At 34.2% G+C, this 20169-nt stretch overlaps 1 protein-coding gene across 4 annotated transcripts in view; it reads right to left on the reverse strand.

Annotated features, from left to right (window-relative positions):
- The window catches only part of LOC148623539 (1-phosphatidylinositol 4,5-bisphosphate phosphodiesterase classes I and II-like), a 107371-nt gene that overhangs the window by 44206 nt on the left and 42996 nt on the right, over window positions 1-20169 (reverse strand). For all 4 annotated transcript variants that reach the window (XM_088565417.1, XM_088565418.1, XM_088565415.1 and 1 more), the window contains 5 exons: window positions 17024-17124; window positions 16488-16654; window positions 6960-7106; window positions 3778-3935; window positions 2645-2724 (listed from right to left, as the gene is read on the reverse strand). In XM_088565417.1, coding sequence (XP_088421543.1) covers window positions 2645-2724; window positions 3778-3935; window positions 6960-7106; window positions 16488-16654; window positions 17024-17124 — 653 coding nt within the window. The remainder of the gene's footprint in view (window positions 1-2644; window positions 2725-3777; window positions 3936-6959; window positions 7107-16487; window positions 16655-17023; window positions 17125-20169) is intronic.

The raw sequence follows: 20169 nt of genomic DNA on the forward strand, positions 1-20169 counted from the left end.
AATTCAACAAAGTCCCATCAAGCCAATAAAATTTGTTGAATCAAAATGGCCACACAATATGATCAACTACAAATGGTGACTATAAACAATACACAATATCATGGCAGTCAATGGAAGTTTTTTTAGTTATAGTCCAAAAATTGGAAATTGCCCCATTTTTATATGAACAAAGTCCCACAACACAAAAAAGTAAAATCCAAAATATACAAAAATCAAAAGGAAGCTTACATTTATTGATAGAAATAATTAAACTAAAGTTCCTGAATATTCCATGAAGTGTTTTCTCTTAATTGTGCAAAATGTGAAATCCATTCCATTCAGTGGTATAGGAGAAGTAATGGATAAGACAAGCCCCCCCCCTCCCCCCTACTACCACCACCACCATGTCTAGATATTCAAACAGGCCATGTTTTGCTATGTGAAACCCCTAAATTGATTCAAATCAAAATCTAAATTAAGAGGTACACAATGGGATTCTGTGAAAGATTAATTTCATTCCATCCAGAGGTATAGGAGTAGTGATGGATAAGAGATGGTTCCCCCATGTCCTGATATTCTCAAATGACAAAGTCCATGTTTTGCTATGCGTAACACTCAAATTGATTCAGTTCAAAATCTGAAATAGAAGATGCACAATGGGAACATGTATTGTAATAGATTCTGTGAAAGTTTCATCCAATTCCATTCAGTGGTATGGTAACGGATAAGAGATGGGTTCCCCCATTGTGTAACCGAAGGACAGACATCCCTATCACTATATACCCCCCCCCCCCCCACTATGGAAGTTTTTTAATATAATATAACATTTGTGTGCAATATTCCAGATTGATACATAAATCGTATAATAAAAAGGGGCAATTTCCATCTCTGATCATTTTAAAAATGGCATTCGACACCCGTTAGTGATGGGTATAAATCAGGTAAGCCCTTGCTTGGAAAACATTCAGACAATAAAAATGTTGCTCCTGCTAGAGCAATAATCTTATGATTAGCTAAGATATTGGCCAGAATGTGTTTCCCCTGGGTTTACAAAGGCAAATTGGAGAGACTGCAGCCACCGAGCCATCTGAGCTAAACAAAAAGTGGAAATTATGTAGAGGACATAGAAATCAACAACCCTATATAGTTTAAAAATATAGTTTTCAAAAAAAAACCTGTGATTTCAGAGTTTACCTTTAAATATTAGCTAATCAAAAGCTTAGATAGCCCCTGTTGTCTTGTTTAATTAATCTAGCAGAACTCAAAGTGGCTTGTTTGTAAAAGGTCTTCCATACATTATTCCTGTCAAGTTAGTTTACAATCAGCCAAGGGGTTCTTATGAAGATCACTTGGTTCTTTGGTCTAACTTGCGTTAATTTGAAAAGTTTAATTATGTAAAATACTTGTAGCTTATTTCCTGGCATTAATGAAATATTCTCCTTAAACTACAATTTTACAAATCATTAGTACTCATCAATCTATAACTTTATTACAGCCAACCAATGTCTTTTTTATTCATAGAAAGTGCTCCTTATCAACATGTCAATTAGCAGACCAATAATTATCTGCAGATTGCAGTTCAAGTGGGGGTTTCCCACCACTTAATTTTAAAAGCCCAATCATACTTACATCATATTAATGTACAGTCAAAATCAAATCAACCGTCAGAGAAAAATTTCTTATTATCCCTGTCCACAAACAAAAATAAATAAAAACACATAACCTTTAACCCCAGAAACAAAGGACCCATTCAATCTAATATAGGGACTTCAATTTTGGTATTCGCTGCACCTCAAAGCTTTTCGATTTTCAAGTGTCTGAAATATGTGGTTATTACTTCAAAATTACTTTAAAATTGACAATTTGTATGTTTCACTTTTTGTCATGCTTTCTGAAAGGCATTTGTAGCTAAACAAAGCAATTTTCATGCAGACAACAATGAGAGTATAAGCAATATTATGATCGCAAGAAATTGTTAGAACAAGGTATTATTTGAATTTGGACTTATTTTGGAATTCAGAAAATGACCAAAAAAATAGTTCGTAAAACTAACCCTGAAGGGGATTGGTCATGCTGGCATGACAAAAGACAAGGAAAACTTACTACCCCCCCCACCCCATCCTCCTTAGTCATGACAGCATGACTAACCCCTTCAGTAGGGGTTACTTCAATAAATAATTTTTTTACTTATTTTCATAAATCCAAAATAATTCCAAATTCATTCAATACCCTGTTTGAGCATGAAAATGGCTGATCACTCTTTGCTCCCATTTGTACAAGCCTACAGGACTATGACTTAACTCACTCTGATATGAACATCCATGAAAGGGATACAAAATATTATATCTGATACTATCAATATAAAAAATAGCCTGTATCAGGTAAAACCTCATAATATTTCTGGAAATATAGGTGGAGTAACTAGCAATGATTTTCAAAGTATACTTCTGAGTAATGGTTTTCAAAGTCAACTTATGAGCAAAGGTTTTCTAAGTATACTTACAAGCAATGGTTTTCAAAGTATACTTTCGAGCAATGGTTTTCAAAGTATACTTTCGAGCAATGGTTTTCAAAGTATACTTTCGAGCAATGGTTTTCAAAGTATACTTACGAGCAATGGTTTTCTAAGTATACTTACGAGCAATGGTTTTCAAAGTATACTTACGAGCAATGGTTTTCAAATGATAATATTACAGGATATTCAGATGTCTTAAAGGCACTAGCAGCAATTGCTTCAATAACTTCCTGTTAAAAATAGAAAATATAACATCATCATCTAGTCCACCTAGTAAATATTAAACATTGGTATTTAAACCCTTGGATGGGGGATTTAATTCTTTGGAGTAGACAGGGCACAGTGTGAATGAATCCTTCAAAATACATAATGACTTGATTTTTCAGATATGTTTTAAAATCCATCATCAACTAAGATAAATAGGTCTGAATTTGTAAAACAAATCAACTATGTTAAGTGGCTGTCTTCATCATGAGGTGACAAAAAGGTTGATGCTTACTGAAAAAAAACCTTGAAATTGGACCCTGCAAAGTGGTGATACTTGAGAAGAAAAGGTTTCACAATAAAATGTGCATTTATATACCAAATATATTAACACCAGAGAATATTACTGGTTCCTAATTTTTTTTATGCATCTATTATTGACAAGTGATCATGGTTAAAACATTGTACAATGTAACATAATCCTTTGAAAATTAAACGTTTCACAGATTGCAGCTTGATATCACAGCTGGGGCAAGTATGGACACAAAATTCAAGGTTTGGTTATTAGTTAAAAAATGCAACAACAGAAAAAGTCACTGTTTGTTTGTGGATAGTAAAATGAAGAATTAATATCTTGTAATAAGCACTAGTCACACCTGAACAAATGAATGCATGGTATCTATTTAAGTCTCTAAAAAACGTAAGTACCAACCAAATAAATAACAAATTTCAAGGTCACATAAAAATAGGGTGTTGTAAAGAAAACTGACAAGTACTGGCAGTATTAACATCAAATACATGTATAAATCACTAGTCTACAGTTAGACCTAGAGGTTCAACTGTAGCAAAACCATAAATCTACAGTTAGACCTACAACTTCAACTTTTGCAAAATCACTAATCTACAGTTAGACCTACAGCTTTAACTGTTGCAAAATCACTAATCTACAGTAAGACCTAGAGGTTCAACTGTAGCAAAATCACCAATCCTTTCATAAATATCAATTACTTTCTTCATTAAACTGCTGTACATATTAACAGTCTGCAATGAATGCTACAACTCCTTTACATTCTACAAACCTTAAAAAATATTTCAGTACACATTGTATATCCATGTGTAATTATAGGTTCTTCATCTGTATTACGTCCATCCCAGCAGTCTAACTCAATACAACGACATCCACTGAGGAGGACTTGGCGATACATTTCAACAGATGACTTCCCTGTTAACTGGTGACCTACAGTACATAGTCAGACATGACTGTACACCCTAAATAGTGGACTCTCGACCATCCAATACAGTAGTGATTATGGATGAAAGAATAATTTTATGGTGAAATCTAAATTTGCAGAAATTGTTTGAAACAATTAATTCTTTTTTTGTAGATATAGAGACTGAAAATAAAAAGATAAAATATAATTTCCAAAGACAACTTTATATTATTCATGATAAAATCTAGAAATACAGGAAAAAAAATTTCAAGGTCTAAAATCACATTCATCCTATGTCAGGAAACTTCTGATGTATCAAAGTTTTTACTCCATGTCAGAAACTTTAAAAATTTCTACAGAACAAACTTGGTACATTATAGTTCTACAGGACCAGCTTGGTACATGGGAGTTCTACAGGACCAGCTTGGTACACTGCTGGAGTTCTACAGAACAAGTTTGGTACACTGGAGTTCTACAGAACCAGATTGGTATACCGTAGTTCTACTGAACCAGCTTGGTACATTGGAGTTCTACAAAACCAGATTGGTATACTGTAGTTCCACTGAACCAGCTTGGTACACTGGAGTTCTACAGAACCAGCTTGGTACACTGGAGGTCTAAAGGAACAGCTTGGTACACTGGAGTTCTACAGGACCAGCTTGGTACACTGTAGTTCTGCAGAACCATCTTGGTACACTGTAATTTGACAGGACCAGATTGGTACACAGTAGTTCTACAGAACCAGCTTGGTACATTGGAGTTCTACAGAGAACCAGCTCGTTACACTGGCGTTCTAAAGGACCAGCTTACTACACTAGAGTTCTATATGACCAGATTAGTACACCATAGTTCTACAGGACCAGATTGGTTCACTGTATTTCTACAGAACCAGCTTGGTTACTTGAATTCTACAGGACCAGCCTAGTACACCGTAGTTCTATAGGACCACCTTGGTAAACTGTAGTTTTATAGGACCTGCTTAGTACACCTTAGTTATACAGGACCAGCTATGTACACCATTGTTCTACAGAACCAGCTTGGTGCACTAGAATTCTACATGACCAGGTGGGTACACTGGAGTTCTACAGGACCAGTTTGGTACACTGTAGTTCTACAGAACCATCTTGGTACACTGTAATTCTACAGGACCAGATTGGTATACCGTAGTTCTACTGGACCAGCTTGATACACCAGATTTCTACAAGACCAGATTAGTACACTGTAGTTTTACTGGACCAGCTTGGTATACTGGAGTTCTACAGAACCAGCTTGTTACACTGGAGTTCTACAGGGCCAGCTTGGAACATCTGTGCTAGGTACATGGGAGTTCTACAGAACCAGCTTGGTACACTGGAGTTCTAGAACCAGCTTGGAACACTGGAGTTCTACAGAACCAGCTTGGTACATTATAGTTCTATATGACCAGCTTGGAACATCTGAGCTAGGTACATGGGAGTTCTACAGGACCAGCTTGGTAAACAGTCGTTTTATAGGACCAGCTTAGTACACCTTAGTTGTACAGGATCAGCTATGTACACCCTAGTTCTACAGAACTAGCTTGGTACACTGGAATTCTACAGGACCAGCTTTGTACACTGTAATACTACAGAAACAACTTGATACACTGAAGTTCTACATCTAAACTGCTTGTTTCTGGCCCCTTCTTGTCCCGTAGTTCCTAAACAGTTCAAGTTATTAACTTCAAAATTAATCCCATCCTTCCTTTTGTCGTATGGCAAATTGTTATATACAGTATATTAGGCAATTGGTTTTTGATATTGGCTTTATCACAGGTATCACAGGTTGAGCCTGTTGGGGCAGTTCATATGCTGCCACAGTGATTCAATTCCACTGTGATGTAATGATCTTTCACATATGCCTGGTTTTAAACTGACCTGTTATTTTTTGTATCTGGGCCAGTGCACTGTTAAAAGCATTATCATTCTGTGTACATCAAAAGAAATGTTGCAAATAACTGATAAACAATTTTAACGAGGTCCATACACTTATATTCAAGTTTTTGTTAAGACACAAAAATTTATTGTTTGTTTGTTGGGGTTTAACGTCCGAGCAGCAATATTTCAGCTATATTCAGACAATGAACATGAAATGGATGATAAAATGAACATGAAATGAAAAAAAAAAAAAGATGGGACACAAGGATAATAGGGTCAACAAATTTTGATTGCCACTAGAAAAAGGGGGAATGGGTAAGGTTGGGCAATTTAGCCTCCTGTGGCGGAGCACAAAGGTTCCCACTCCTATCGAATACCACAGCAGGGTACTTTAACGTGCGAGGAACGTGACATCTTTCCCAACATGGTGCACCACTATGATTTACGGTCAGGTTTTCTGTATTATAGCCTGGCAACTCCAGCATGTAACACGCCAGGGGTACCCCATTCCACCATCTGGGGCACACATCCCAGTTGTGTCCCTGCGCGCCTAGCCCCCGGCTAGGCTCCTGAGCACTATTTAGTCGCCTTTTACGACAAGCTTAGCGCTGCTGCAGGCCTATTCTTTTGACACCCGGACCTGCACGGGCCCACAGAATTTATATGGGTAAGGACAACAACAGGATAGTACAAATATATCATGGCTAAATGGCAGAGACAATATCTTCTGCTGACTAAAATTTGAATTTGTAATTCCAAGTTGGTAAATATAACCAATGTTTACACTAAAAAATTGTCCATTACAATTCATCAAATGATCAGCATTTCCCTTAATTTGGAGGTCCTGTACAAGGTAACTGGGTTATTTACCATACAGAATATTCTTTTTTCAATTAAAATAACCGTTTTTTAATGCTTCATTTTGATTCATCATTTCATAGTATTGGACTTTAAATAGCCCTTAATGAAGCTATTCTTCATTTCAAATTTCATTGCAAACCAAACAGTAGTTTCAAAGAGGATTATTTTTTTAATAATTACTTCAACATATGATGACAGCTGAGTTAGACCTTCATTCATAAAATCTATACTGAAATGCCACTAGGTAGATAGGTATAAATAACCTCACTGAAATTTCTATACATATAACAGTACCTGTTAAATATGTATTGTGACTTGAGTTGATGAAGTAATGGCTAATAGGGTGTGTCATTTCCTGGCTCAAATCCAACAATTCAGGGGCGATCACATTGTTTTCTTCTCCCATCAAAAACTTTAAAAAACCTTCTTGGGATAAATGACCTACAAAATCAATAGTATTAAATACATGTCAATATTCAGGGGTGTAGGGCCATATGCATCCCTTATTAGGCAACTTCACAAGTTTTTAAATAAAACAACTTCAATGCACCCAGTATATTCAAAGTTTAATATTTATAAAACTCATTGTCCTTCAAATATTCTAATCACTAGTCTAAAATGTCAACAAACTACAAAGGTCATAAGAACATTAGTAATAATTCCCATGGGCAATATGATACATATTAAAATTTAATGACTTTCATCATAGATTTATAAAAATCCATATCACATTTTGAATATACATGTATTGTCCTAAATCAGACATATAATCTGATTTAACATTAACCGCATTCACTAACATGCTAGGTTAGTATTGCTCTGTCATTAAATGATGTAACGTAATAGTGTATTTTATTAAAATAACCTTATATATAAAAAATGTACATCAATATATTAAACTATAAACTATGGAAAAAAATGGTCAAAATAATAATAGGTTATCTATCTAAATAATGAAAATCAAAGGACACTTATCCCAGCAACATAGAACAAAACTTTTTGTTTTATAAAAATAAAAGCTTCAGTGCTGTAATCTATTCTAAGGTACTGTGTCTACCGCATGTTAACTTAAAAAATACATAAATATTATGAGGGCTTTAGTTCACAGACAACAATACACCAATCCAAGAAGACACAAATAAATTTTAATTCCTCTTTTGAATCTAAGTCCAAAATATTTTAACACATGTGACTAATCTTTTTAATGATTCTCCAACACTTTAGAAATATTAGTTTTTGTCAATTTAAACACACCTGTTAGCACAATGAAAAAAAAAAACAATGTAAGTGCTTTGTTGATCAAAACTAGCAAAAAATACATACATCAGGATATCCAAAATTTAGATCCTTGTTTCCGAATTTACCAAACAAATCAAAATGCATTATCAATCACCTGAGCTTTAAGAAAAGAATTTAGTTCAAATAAATAAAAAAAATAACTTGAATGATATATATCTAAGGGAAGCATAAAATAATTTTGGACATGATACCAACATCAGTGTACACTACAATCAGTTGACTGCTAAATAGTCCAATGTCATCGACTGTAATACAACATAAGTACTACCCTGGTATTGCAGGTATAGTTTATAGAACTACCCTGGTATTGGAGGTATAGTATAAAGAACTACCCTAGTATTGGAGGTATAGTTTATACAACTACCCTGGTATTGGCAGTACAGTATAAAGAACTACCATGGTATTGGAGATATAGTCTACAGAACTACCCTGGTATTGGAGGCATAGTATAAAGAACTACCCTGGATATCGGAGGTACAGTATAAAGAACTACCCTAGTACTGGAAGTATAGTTTATAGAACTACCCTGGTATTGGAGGCATAGTATAAAGAACTACCCTGGTATTGGAGGTACAGTAAAAAGAACTACCCTAGTACTGGAGGTATAGTATAAAGAACTACCCTGGTACTGGAAGTATAGTTTATAGAACTACCCTGGTATTGGAGGTATAGTATAAAGAACTACCCTGGTATTGGCAGTACAGTATAAAGAACTACCCTGGTATTAGAGGTATAGTATAAAGAACTACCCTGGTACTGAAGGTATAGTTTATAGAACTACCCTGGTATTGGAGGTACAGTATAAAGAACTACCCTGGTACTGAAGGTATAGTTTATAGAACTACCCTGGTATTGGAGGTATAGTATAAAGAACTACCCTGATATTGGAGGTATAGTAAAAAGAACTACCCTAGTACTGGAGGTATAGTATAAAGAACTACCCTGGTATTGGCGGTACAGTATAAAGAACTACCCTGGTATTGGAGGTATAGTATAAAGAACTACCCTGGTACTGAAGGTATAGTTTATAGAACTACCCTGGTATTGGAGGTACAGTATAAAGAACTACCCTGGTACTGAAGGTATAGTTTATAGAACTACCCTGGTATTGGAGGTATAGTATAAAGAACTACCCTGGTATTGGAAGTACAGTAAAAAGAACTACCCTAGTACTGGAGGTATAGTATAAAGAACTACCCTGGTACTGGAAGTATAGTCTATAGAACTACCCTGATATTGGAGGTATAGTATAAAGAACTACCCTGGTATTGGAGGTATAGTATAAAGAACTACCCTGGATATTGGAGGTATAGTATAAAGAACTACCCTGGTACTGAAGGTATAGTTTATAGAACTACCCTGGTATTGGAGGTACAGTATAAAGAACTAACCTGGTATTGGAGGTATAGTATAAAGAACTACCCTAGTACTGGAAGTATAGTTTATAGAACTACCCTGGTATTGTAGGTATAGCATAAAGAACTACCCTGGTATTGGAGGTATAGTATGAAGAACTACCCTGGATATTGGAGGTATAGTATAAAGAACTACCCTGATATTGGAGGTATAGTATGAAGAACTACCCTGGTATAGGATGTACAGTATGAAAAACTACCCTGGTACTGGAGGTATAGTATAAAGAACTACCCTGGTACTGGAGGTATAGTTTATAGCCATTAAGACCCCAAATCTGTAACTAGCGGCTCTACAGAAAGGAGTCACTCACCTGGTTTGATAAGCTACATTTCTACAATTTTATTTTTTTGTAAAGTGACCCTGTATTTCCACTCGTACCTATAGAACAAATGTATCAACTTTCAATGAATTATCTGTCAAGTAGTTTGTTTCAATGGAGAAGATTTTTAAAGTAAAAACATTAAAAAAAAAAAAAATTGTCAAAAGGCATTTACTCCAACATTAATGAACAGATTTTCACAAAAAATTGACCACAGATAGATCTCTTAATGCAGGACACTTTTACTCGAACTAATTTGGCTAAACCTTATAGTTTAGGAAATATATGTCAAAAAGTGCAGCCATGTTTTTTACAGATAAAAAATCCCAACATCAATTTTGTGCAGGATATCCAAAGAAACCTGAATAAACATTAATACTAAGTTTGGTTTCAATTGCTCCAATAGTGTCAGAGAAGAAGAGTTTTGAAAAGTTGTTAATGACGATCGATGACAACGGAACAACAATGGACGCCAAGTGATGGCAGTAGCTGAAATGGACATTTTGGCAAGGTAAGCTAAAAGAAAGTGTGGCTACTGGGTATGGTGTATTGTCATTAAAGCTCTTAATCTGTAAAAAAACAAGTGTGACCGCAGGGGTATGGTGTATTGCTTTTCAGGTTCCCTACATGTATTAAGACCAAGGTTTTTGTGGGTTGACCACTGGGCCTATGGTGTATTGCTATTAAGGCCCCCTATCTGCAGAAAGACCATGTAACCATAGAGGTATGGAGTATTGCCATTAAGGCCCCCTACCAACAGTAAGACCATGTAACCACAAAGGTATGAAGTATTGCCATTAAGGCCCCCTACCAACAGTAAGACCATGTAACCACAGAGGTATGGATATTGCCATTAAGGCCCCCTATCAGCAGTAAAACCATGTAACCACAGAAGTATGGATATTGCCATTAAGGCCCCCTATCAGCAGTAAGACCATGTAACCACAGAGGTATGGATATTGCCATTAAGGCCCCCTATCAGCAGTAAGACCATGTAACCACAGAGGTATGGATATTGCCATTAAGGCCCCCTATCAGCAGTAAGACTATATTACCACAGAGGTATGGATATTGCCATTAAGGCCCCCTATCAGCAGTAAGACTATATTACCACAGAGGTATGGATATTGCCATTAAGGCCCCCTATCAGCAGTAAGACCATGTAACCACAGAGGTATGGATATTGCCATTAAGGCCCCCTATCAGCAGTAAGACCATATTACCAATGGTGTATTGTTTGTCTTAGCTATTCTAGGGACATGCCACATTAAACATGCTCCTTACCTTCATAACCTACACATAGAAACAATCTGTCAACATATATCTATTTGGCTGACTCTTATCAGTCAGGAGTAATAAGATTGAATTTCTTATCTTAACATCAATTCAAAACTGCATTTTCAATGCTATATCCTCTATACTCTTTGTCATAAAAAAAATGGTTTTGTAACATTCGAAAAAAAAATAATGAAGTAGAAGAATAATATATTGCACTTAAAACAAATCTACATTAACCCATATACATAAGTTCTGAAATACAAGGATGATTTGCCTTTATTTCAGGCACTCAATTTATACAATTTTTGGCCTGAAATTCTAGAATGTACATGATGTTCTGATAGCAAGAGTAAAGAAAAAAATGTCAAGAAAGTGGTGATGGCACATCAAATAAAGAGCTTCAAGGAGTGCAGCATGCTACTACTGCAGCATTTGAACTCTGTTCACTGCGGGGAAGTGTGAGCAAACTAGACATTGCCCCTAACAAGACTAAAACCCTAGCAGCCTGTAGAACCCTGTAAATTTGGGGACCAATATGGAAATACAATTTTTATGGTGAATTGAAAAAGCATTTGCTGCCATTTTTAAAACAGCAATCAGTACTATTTTTTATTGAGAACACAATTACAGAATATGACTTAATCCGGAGAATATGCACATCTCCATATGGTTATCCAACACTCCATTGAGTTTAATAACAATCCTAAAAGTTGTTCAGGAGAAGTTTTGGACAACACATCAGACCAAGTTTTGCTGAAAAATGCTTAAGTCAAACAACTGTCACTTCAACAATTTTTGTCAAAAATTCCTGTCAGTATGCACATCCCCATCGGGTTATATCACGTCCCACCAAGTTTCATAACAATAATGCAAGCCGCATAGAAATAGTTTGGACAGATGGACAGACACCTACTGTAAACACATTGATTTTCATGGATTCTGTCAAGTGAACATATATTCGCAGGTATCAATGTTCATGATTTCAAAAAATGATTAGCGTTATATAGTGTTAAAAATCAATTTCGAGTGTACTATTTTTCGTGGTTTTCTGTCCACCGCAAAAATAGCGAAAATTAGTATATTTACAGTATATACCCCCAGCCCAAACTTAGCTTGCAAGGAGTATAAATATTCATTTTTGACACTTTACCATAGGGAATTACAGTTTATTATGGACACAAGAACTGTTTTGGATACCAAATATGAAATTCAATTAAAAGTGAAAAAATTCTGCTGAACAGGTGATAATCAATGACCTATGCCTTCATTTAAAAAAACATTAGAGATGATAGAAAAACACAGCAGGCAAGGATTTTCATAAGGATAAATGAAAAAAATTCAGACCAATTTTTTGTTTTTGCCCTTTTAATTTTAAACCATAACAGATATCAGAATTCTGATTGAAAACTAGCAGGCAGATATTTTCATAAGGAATTAAAAAAATTCAAAAAAATTCAAAATCTGACCAAAAATAAAAAGTTGATTTTTTAGGTGTGGCCCCTTTTATCCCTTTTAACTGTAATTGATATCTGAAATCTGATTAAAAATGCAGGCAGGGATTTCATAAGGAACCCAATAAAAAAATAATTTTGAATCATACCAAAATAACGAAGTAAATATTTTTGGGCATGACCAAAATTTAGAGCCCCTTTAACTCAAAAATGGTTAAAGATAAGTCTATCCTGTGAAAAGCTATTTAAGCAGGATTTCAAAAGGAATAGACTGACATCTGAATCATAAAAATCAGATCAGCAATTACTTTTTTGTATCAATTCCAAGCAGAAATATCCCGCCTTTAAGCCAATTTTAGACACTTTTTTCAAAAGGAATAAGGCAAAAACCTCCAAAACCATAGGGCCCTAAACCATGTCCCTAGGAACAATGTGCTAAAATTTCAAAAATTTTGACAAGTTTTACTCAAGTAATTGCAAATAAACTAAATAAACACCAACAACAACAACAGGGTGATACCATTATATGACCACAAAAAAATTCCAGTCCTATAAAAACAAACACAAAAATATAAAAATGAAGTTAAACAGAAAGTGTGATGGCAGATTGAGACACAAACAGAACAAAAAGAGAAGATAGTAAGTACTGTAAAGCAGAAAGTGATGGAATATATTAAGGTGCAAACATTTGAATATGCTTTGAAGATACCAATATAAGCTTCAGCAGACACAAAGTAATGTGATATAATGGTTTGCCTTGAAGTCATGTGAGAGTAAATGAATATTAATCAGTGTACATTTTTACCTGATTTAATCAGTAACTGTCACAAATTTGTTGATCAATACTTCATTTTTCTTAACTTTGATGTGGCCATGACCCAGATATCATGCTATGTATTTGTCAGGAGTTAGTATTAAAACATAGGCCTGAGAGCAAATTCAGATCAAGGCTTAACAAAATTTAGCAAATATTTTAGCAGACTTCTTGTTGATACAATTTACCTTTAGTTCAGGAAATTGTTTCTCTTTTATGTAATGGAACAAGAAGCCATAATAACCCACATGAACTACATCAGGCCTTTCATTAAGAGGTGTTACCACATACTTTTACCCTTCTAAGCTACTGAAAGGTACCTCCTGAATTTTAAAATTTCATCTTATGTTTATAAAAGAAAATGATGAAAAGTACCTCTTACAAAACAAAAGGTACCGTCATTCCAAAAAAAATAATGATACCCCTGCAACATATTATTTGACTACTTAAACACTTGTTGTTGGACACAACATTTCATGGATAGTTTAATCTTTCATTCTATGGCTATACATTAAAAATCGACAAGAGAAATAACTCCTAAAAAGAACTGCCTTTCAATCATGAACCAATCTAAACATTGTGATTATTACATTACTTGTAAGTTTCTTCTATTTTATAATATTGTTTCATGTCAAAGAAGGACACAACATTTAATTTGATACAGCTCCTAATTTGGATTGTGATTAAATGTTTGACAAGATTCTGACCAAAATGAAATTGACTACAAAGAATCTTAAAATATACAGCTTAGTAAACATAAAATATAGAGCAAACCAAGGGCCCTGAAATTTTGACAGCCCATGCCGGACATTTTATCAAACTTCAGCTGACGTTATTGTCATTCTTTTACATGCTCTGGTTGAAAATAAACTTAAAAAACATTTGTATGTAGTTATTTTAAGATAAATATTGGAAAGTGTGTTATTTCATCAAATACTCTGTCTTTTACAAAATATCAGAGCGAGTGAACGAGTTCAGTTTCGACCACACGTGGACGTTCTAAAATATAAACAAAATATCGTATATCCCGGACTTTTTCATCACATAGGCAAATAGCCAAAAACTTACGAACGATGAAAAAAATGTTGATTATTTATAAAAGAAAATCGCGAACACATTTTGTATATTGATTTTAATGGTCTGTTGACTTCTGTGTTAAAATGATTCAATCAACGAATTAAAAATTACAAACTACATGTAGGACTGATTCATAGTTTCAGTTTCATGTGCTTTCGTTATTACCTCTGTAAAATCAGTGGAAAAATGGTGGATTTGTCAATCTTGTTTCTTAATTAATAAATGTATGAAGATTCTCCGAGTTACTTCAATTAATTCGTATAGGCAATGGGGCTGCACGTGTACTGTTAATTCAATGATGTAATCAACTAATCAGTTACAGGTAAATCACAGTCACAGGTGGCTGCACATCTGCTAAAACTGACACACACCTGTCAATTAATTTCTAATAAACAATTAGGAGACTGGTAGACAGGATGTTTATACACTAATAAAACCAGGCAGACTGTAATTTATAAGGGTTTACAATTTTTTTTATGTCCGATATTGGAAAATTGTCGTCGGTCATTTGCAAAATTTGTAGGTCAATGACCGGCATTTTTTACAGTTTCCTGATCCATGGAGCAAACTATTTATTTCGGATCCTTTTGGCCCACAGCTCCTACATTGTAAGAACCATAATCCTTTACAGTTTTTCAATACAAATTAAGGTAAGCTAGTGAATAATTAAAACTTTTGTATTAAAATTGGAACTGGTCTTTTTCAATTAGCTGTAAAACCTTCATTTCTTGGTATGGAACCCAGTAGTATAATTTCAAAGAGATAAACCTTTTGGCAAGTTATTGCCAAGAAACAAAAAAATATTTTTAGATCCCATTTTGACTCTTCATTCTAATCGCCCCAAAAATCAAACTTTGGCACCACAGAAACTGGAACTCCTGGATACAATTTTGTGAACATTTATACACATATACTTAAGTTATATATTGTTCTCTTCATGACCACTGTTTTTTAAACAATAAGATTTTCAATCCATAAAATCTGCCATAACCTTCTTTTTGTGGCACTGAATCTTCTGGAACAATTTCATGAAGATTCATATTTTTACAAAAGGTATTGTCTGAACATCAGGAAAATGCTTATATCTGTCTCCTTAACATTTCTATCAAATAGGGGATTAATTTCATAGAAATCCATATGCTTATACCTGTTTTGTTTGTTGGGGTTTAACGTCTGAGCAGCAATATTTCAGCTATATTCAGACGACGCTGAGTTGTATAGTTAATTTTTATGAAATATTAGTTTATGGTCCTATTTTGACCCCAATTCTTAAACTGCTGGGACCATAATCCCAAAACTCTATACCAACCCTCCTTTTGTGGTTTGAAACCTTGTAAAAATTTATGTCACAATCTACAAGTATTCAAGTTATTAATGAAAACCAAATGTCAATGTACAAGGGTATGGATGATGACAATGAATGCTGACAACAACACATATGATGGCAATGTCATTTCATTATTTTGTTGATCATTTCATCAATTGTATGTTTTTTCTATCTAGCATGCTTTTGAATATAGAAGCTAAAAACAGCAAAAGATGCCATTTTTCCCCTTTCAAGGGAAATAACTTTAGCAAGGAGTTATCCTACAACTTCAACATAATAGATATGGTATGCCTTAACAAAATGTGAGACAGGTAACTTAAAAGGGTTTTACAGGTAATAATGGAAACTTGAATGGGTTTGATACAGATACAGATAGCTTGAAAAGGTCTGACATGTTTACAGGTAACATTTAAGCTTTGGTTAGTAGACATTATGAAAAATAACACAGAGCACAAACATTGTACTTTCAGTTACAAGAATGTGGTAAAATTTTGCTTCTATACTACATTTACTTCTAAATAAAAAAAAATATGAACAACAAGTTATTATTTTGTTAACTTTGAATTTTGTTACTACATAGCAAATATACAGACATATACATGTACTACCATGGGCAATGCTCTTATATGTTTGTATAATCTGAATAATTTTGATTACATGTAAAGTATTAGAAGCAAGTGTAGTGACGATTAATAAAACTGTGAATTATTTATCAATCAGTGTAAATATAAATGACAGAATCATTATATAATAAACACAGGCAGATAAAAAGTCATACCTATAACATTAATTAATAGCTTTTAAAAAAAGACTTTTGTGTGTAAGTTACACTTTTTTTTACCTTTTTCAGCCATCCCAATTTTAGTCTCGTACTTATTGATATATTCCTGTGCCATTGGTAAAGTACAATGAGGATAAAGTATTTCATTCAGTCGTGGATCTCGTTGCTCTTTGTTTAGGAATTGCCACAACTGTTCAGCTGTCAGTATTGGCTTCTTCTTTGCACCACTAAAATAAGACCACAACATTCCATGAAAAATATTCAGTTTACAATGTCTTGTATTAAAGGTACCTAACGTCAGATAAGATATCAAAAATATAACACTAATAATCATTCAGTATTGTATGTGAAGTTTATAAAAAAAAATCAAAAGCTCAAAGATAATACAGTCAAAGAATTTTCTTATTTTTTGTGGTTCAAGTAACCACAAACTGAAATTTACAATGAAATGTAGAGTTCCGATGAATCCAAATACCAATAATATTTTATAAATCACAAAAATTGATACTCACAATGAAGAATTTTGTTTCTATCATCAATAATTTGTGAAAAACTTTTACTAACAAACAAGTCTGCTGAAATAACATAACTATTACCTTTCATCAAAAACTTTGTCAACTTCAGTCCTCCCAACCAGCTGTCGGTAAAAATGAAAGAACATGTCGAAGGAAAATGTGTTGGGGTCTATAGTCTCATTCTAAAAGAAAAATCAACTCCATATAACATTTAGCTCTGATACATTGTTTATATGCTTGTGCATGTATGATTAAAAATAGCACATCATGGTAGTCATAAAAGACATGTTTATTTTTAAATGGGACCTTCAAATTCTTATACCAACAAAGGCCAACTCTCTTAACTGCAATCTCATAATATTCATGACAGCCATCAAACTGTAAAATCCTGTAGTTACTTTCAGCCCACTCATGACAACCCCAAAACTGTAACATCTTGTAGTGACTCTCTGGCCACTCATGACAACCCTCAAACTGTTACATCCTGTAGTAACTTTCAGCCCACTCATGACAACCCCTGAACTGTAATATCTTATAGTGACCCTCTGGCCACTCATGATAACCCTCAAACTGTTACATCCTATAGTAACTTTCAGCCCACTCATGACAACCCCTGAACTGTAATATCTTATAGTGACTCTCTGGCCACTCATGATAACCCTCAAACTGTTACATCCTGTAGTAACTTTCAGCCCACTCATGATAGCTCCTAAACTGTAATATCTTGTAGTGACTCTCTGGCCACTCATGACAGCCTTCAAACTGTAAAATCCTGTAGTTTCCATAAGCCCACTCATAACAAACCTCACACTGTAACATCCTGTAGTAACTCACTGCCTGCTCATGACAACCCCCAAAATGTAAAATCCTATGGTAACTATAAGCCCACTTATGAAAACTTCCGAAATGTAACATCCTGAGGTTGCTATCAGCCAACTCATTACAACCCCCAAATTGTAACATCCTCTGGTTACTATTTGCCGACTCATAAAAAAACCCAGAACTGTAACATCCAATGGTTACTTTCAGCCCACTCATGACAGTTGGGTGTTAAGCCCAGTGTATATATTTTGTTGAATTTATTTCAACGTTTTTTTTGACAGACCACAAAAATACTCCAAAATTAGCATCGTGTGAAAATTTCTCACTATGGGTAGGACAAAAATCTGATATAATGTTTGAACTTGGTTGGTAAAGTTTTATAAATTTCATGAAAGAGATCACTTTGCTCGTATATCAACTGGATATATATATTTCAAACAGCACTGTCTCTGAATCCTTTGCCAATATAGAGACAAAAAGATGACTGGATTTAATAATGTGTTACAAAGGCTGGTGTAGACCCCATTGTTCAATAGTACAGCTTCTACTAATGAACTTGACAAATAGTTTTAGCAAAAAGTACCAGACATCTTCTCATTGTCAACCTAAATCCATGATAAAACATATTAATGTGACCATTCAATCACCTTTAATAATCAGTAGGTTTTATAATCAACTGAGTGACATTTCTCATCCTAATAACACTATTATTACTGCATTATATATCCCTAATATCACTCTCAGTTCTCTGACATTTATACTGGCATTTACAAGATAATAAATGGTAAAAAAAATAACAGCAGTTTGTAATAATTTTCCTTTCAATGAAACCTCTTCACACCTAATATGTAGTACAATACAAAGATAACCAGTCTGATAATATCAAACAATCTGACCATGAAATCTCAATCAGAATTACACCAACTTAAACAACAATAAGTCTATCCTTCAAACTCTGTACCAACTCTTTAACTCTAGGCTTTCAAATTACAGGAATCCATTTCCTTAGTTATTTTGTTGGGGTTCCATTCAGATACCCATATCACTTTATATCAGATTAAGAAACACTGGTCAGTTTCTGCTGGTTTTTTTTCTTCATGTTAATAGTTGCAATGCTGTTTGTATCTGTAAAATGACCTACACTGCAAATACTTTTGATTGGTACTTCTAAACTTTACTTTCAACCTCTCAGGCCAAGATGTGATGTTGAAACATTCAATACTGGTGTAATTCTATTTATCATAGTGGATTTAAAAGAAGGTCATCCATTCCCAATATTTCATGCATTTCAGATTCAGAACAGTTGATCAATTTGAAGGAGCCTGCTTTGTACAAGTCCCACATGCTGAGCTAAATTTTTAATGTGCTAGTTCACAGAAGCAACAGTCCACTAGCAGGCCTCCATCCCATTCTGACACAGTATTCAGATGCTAAGCCAAACAGTTACCACTCTATCTTCTAAATACTGCAAAATGGAAAAGCACTGACTACCAGTCAATGGAATGACTCTGCTGAGGATTGATCCCAGGACTTCCCACAATCAAGGCAACAAACTACAATGAGACCACTGAGGTGGTATTCTGTGGTAGAACTTTTTTTTTTAAATGTATAAACTAAATGTTAATCTTTACTGATGTCAGAGATATGCATACCTGTTAATCTTTATAACAATTCATGTGGTAGAATCTCCCCCACTAACATTGTCTTACGTGGGAGATATTTAAGTAAAAATTCAATTATTTCATATTTTGCAGAAAAATTACAGTAATTTTAGCCAAAAACCTACTACAAACTTTACATTTTATGTGGGAGATTCTAAATTATTCATTGATTTTGTGGGAACCCCCACCCTCCATGTGGGAAGGTTAACAGGTAAGACTTTGATCTGTAGATCAACAGTATCCTACTTCACACACATTTACACATTTTGTTTCATTTCACCTTTTTCACAATTTTTTAAAACTTATCCAAACTGAACTTGCAATTACATTCAAAAACTCTGCCTTAGAAAAATAGATTTAAAAAAACAGAGCTTTTTCTCCACTTGAATTTTCCCACTAATTTTACTGGTCAAAATTACTGCTCTTAACTTCCTGTTACTCAGTTAAAAAAGATTGATTAAAAGATGAAGATTTTGACTGATAAGTGTGTTAAATAGAACATGTTTAACACATCTAATGCTTTTTGACACATTTTTGCAAAACCTTCATTTCATTATAGCGAATTCAATACTAAACATCTTTCAAGGCCAAAATTTGAAAAAGAAGTCCCTCATGTAAGTCTAGATCTTAATTCTATTTGCAGCAATGACAGAATATAATTAAATTGAATAATTGCCTGAAACATATTTACTGATTTCTAAAGAGATATTGATGGACATAAAAGGAACTATATATGGACTATAT

Source organism: Perna viridis, chromosome 2, assembly GCF_037379345.1.
Source record: "Perna viridis isolate PV_CMFRI_1.1 ecotype Kerala chromosome 2, ASM3737934v1, whole genome shotgun sequence".
In the NCBI taxonomy this organism is placed as follows: Eukaryota; Metazoa; Mollusca; class Bivalvia; order Mytilida; family Mytilidae; genus Perna; species Perna viridis.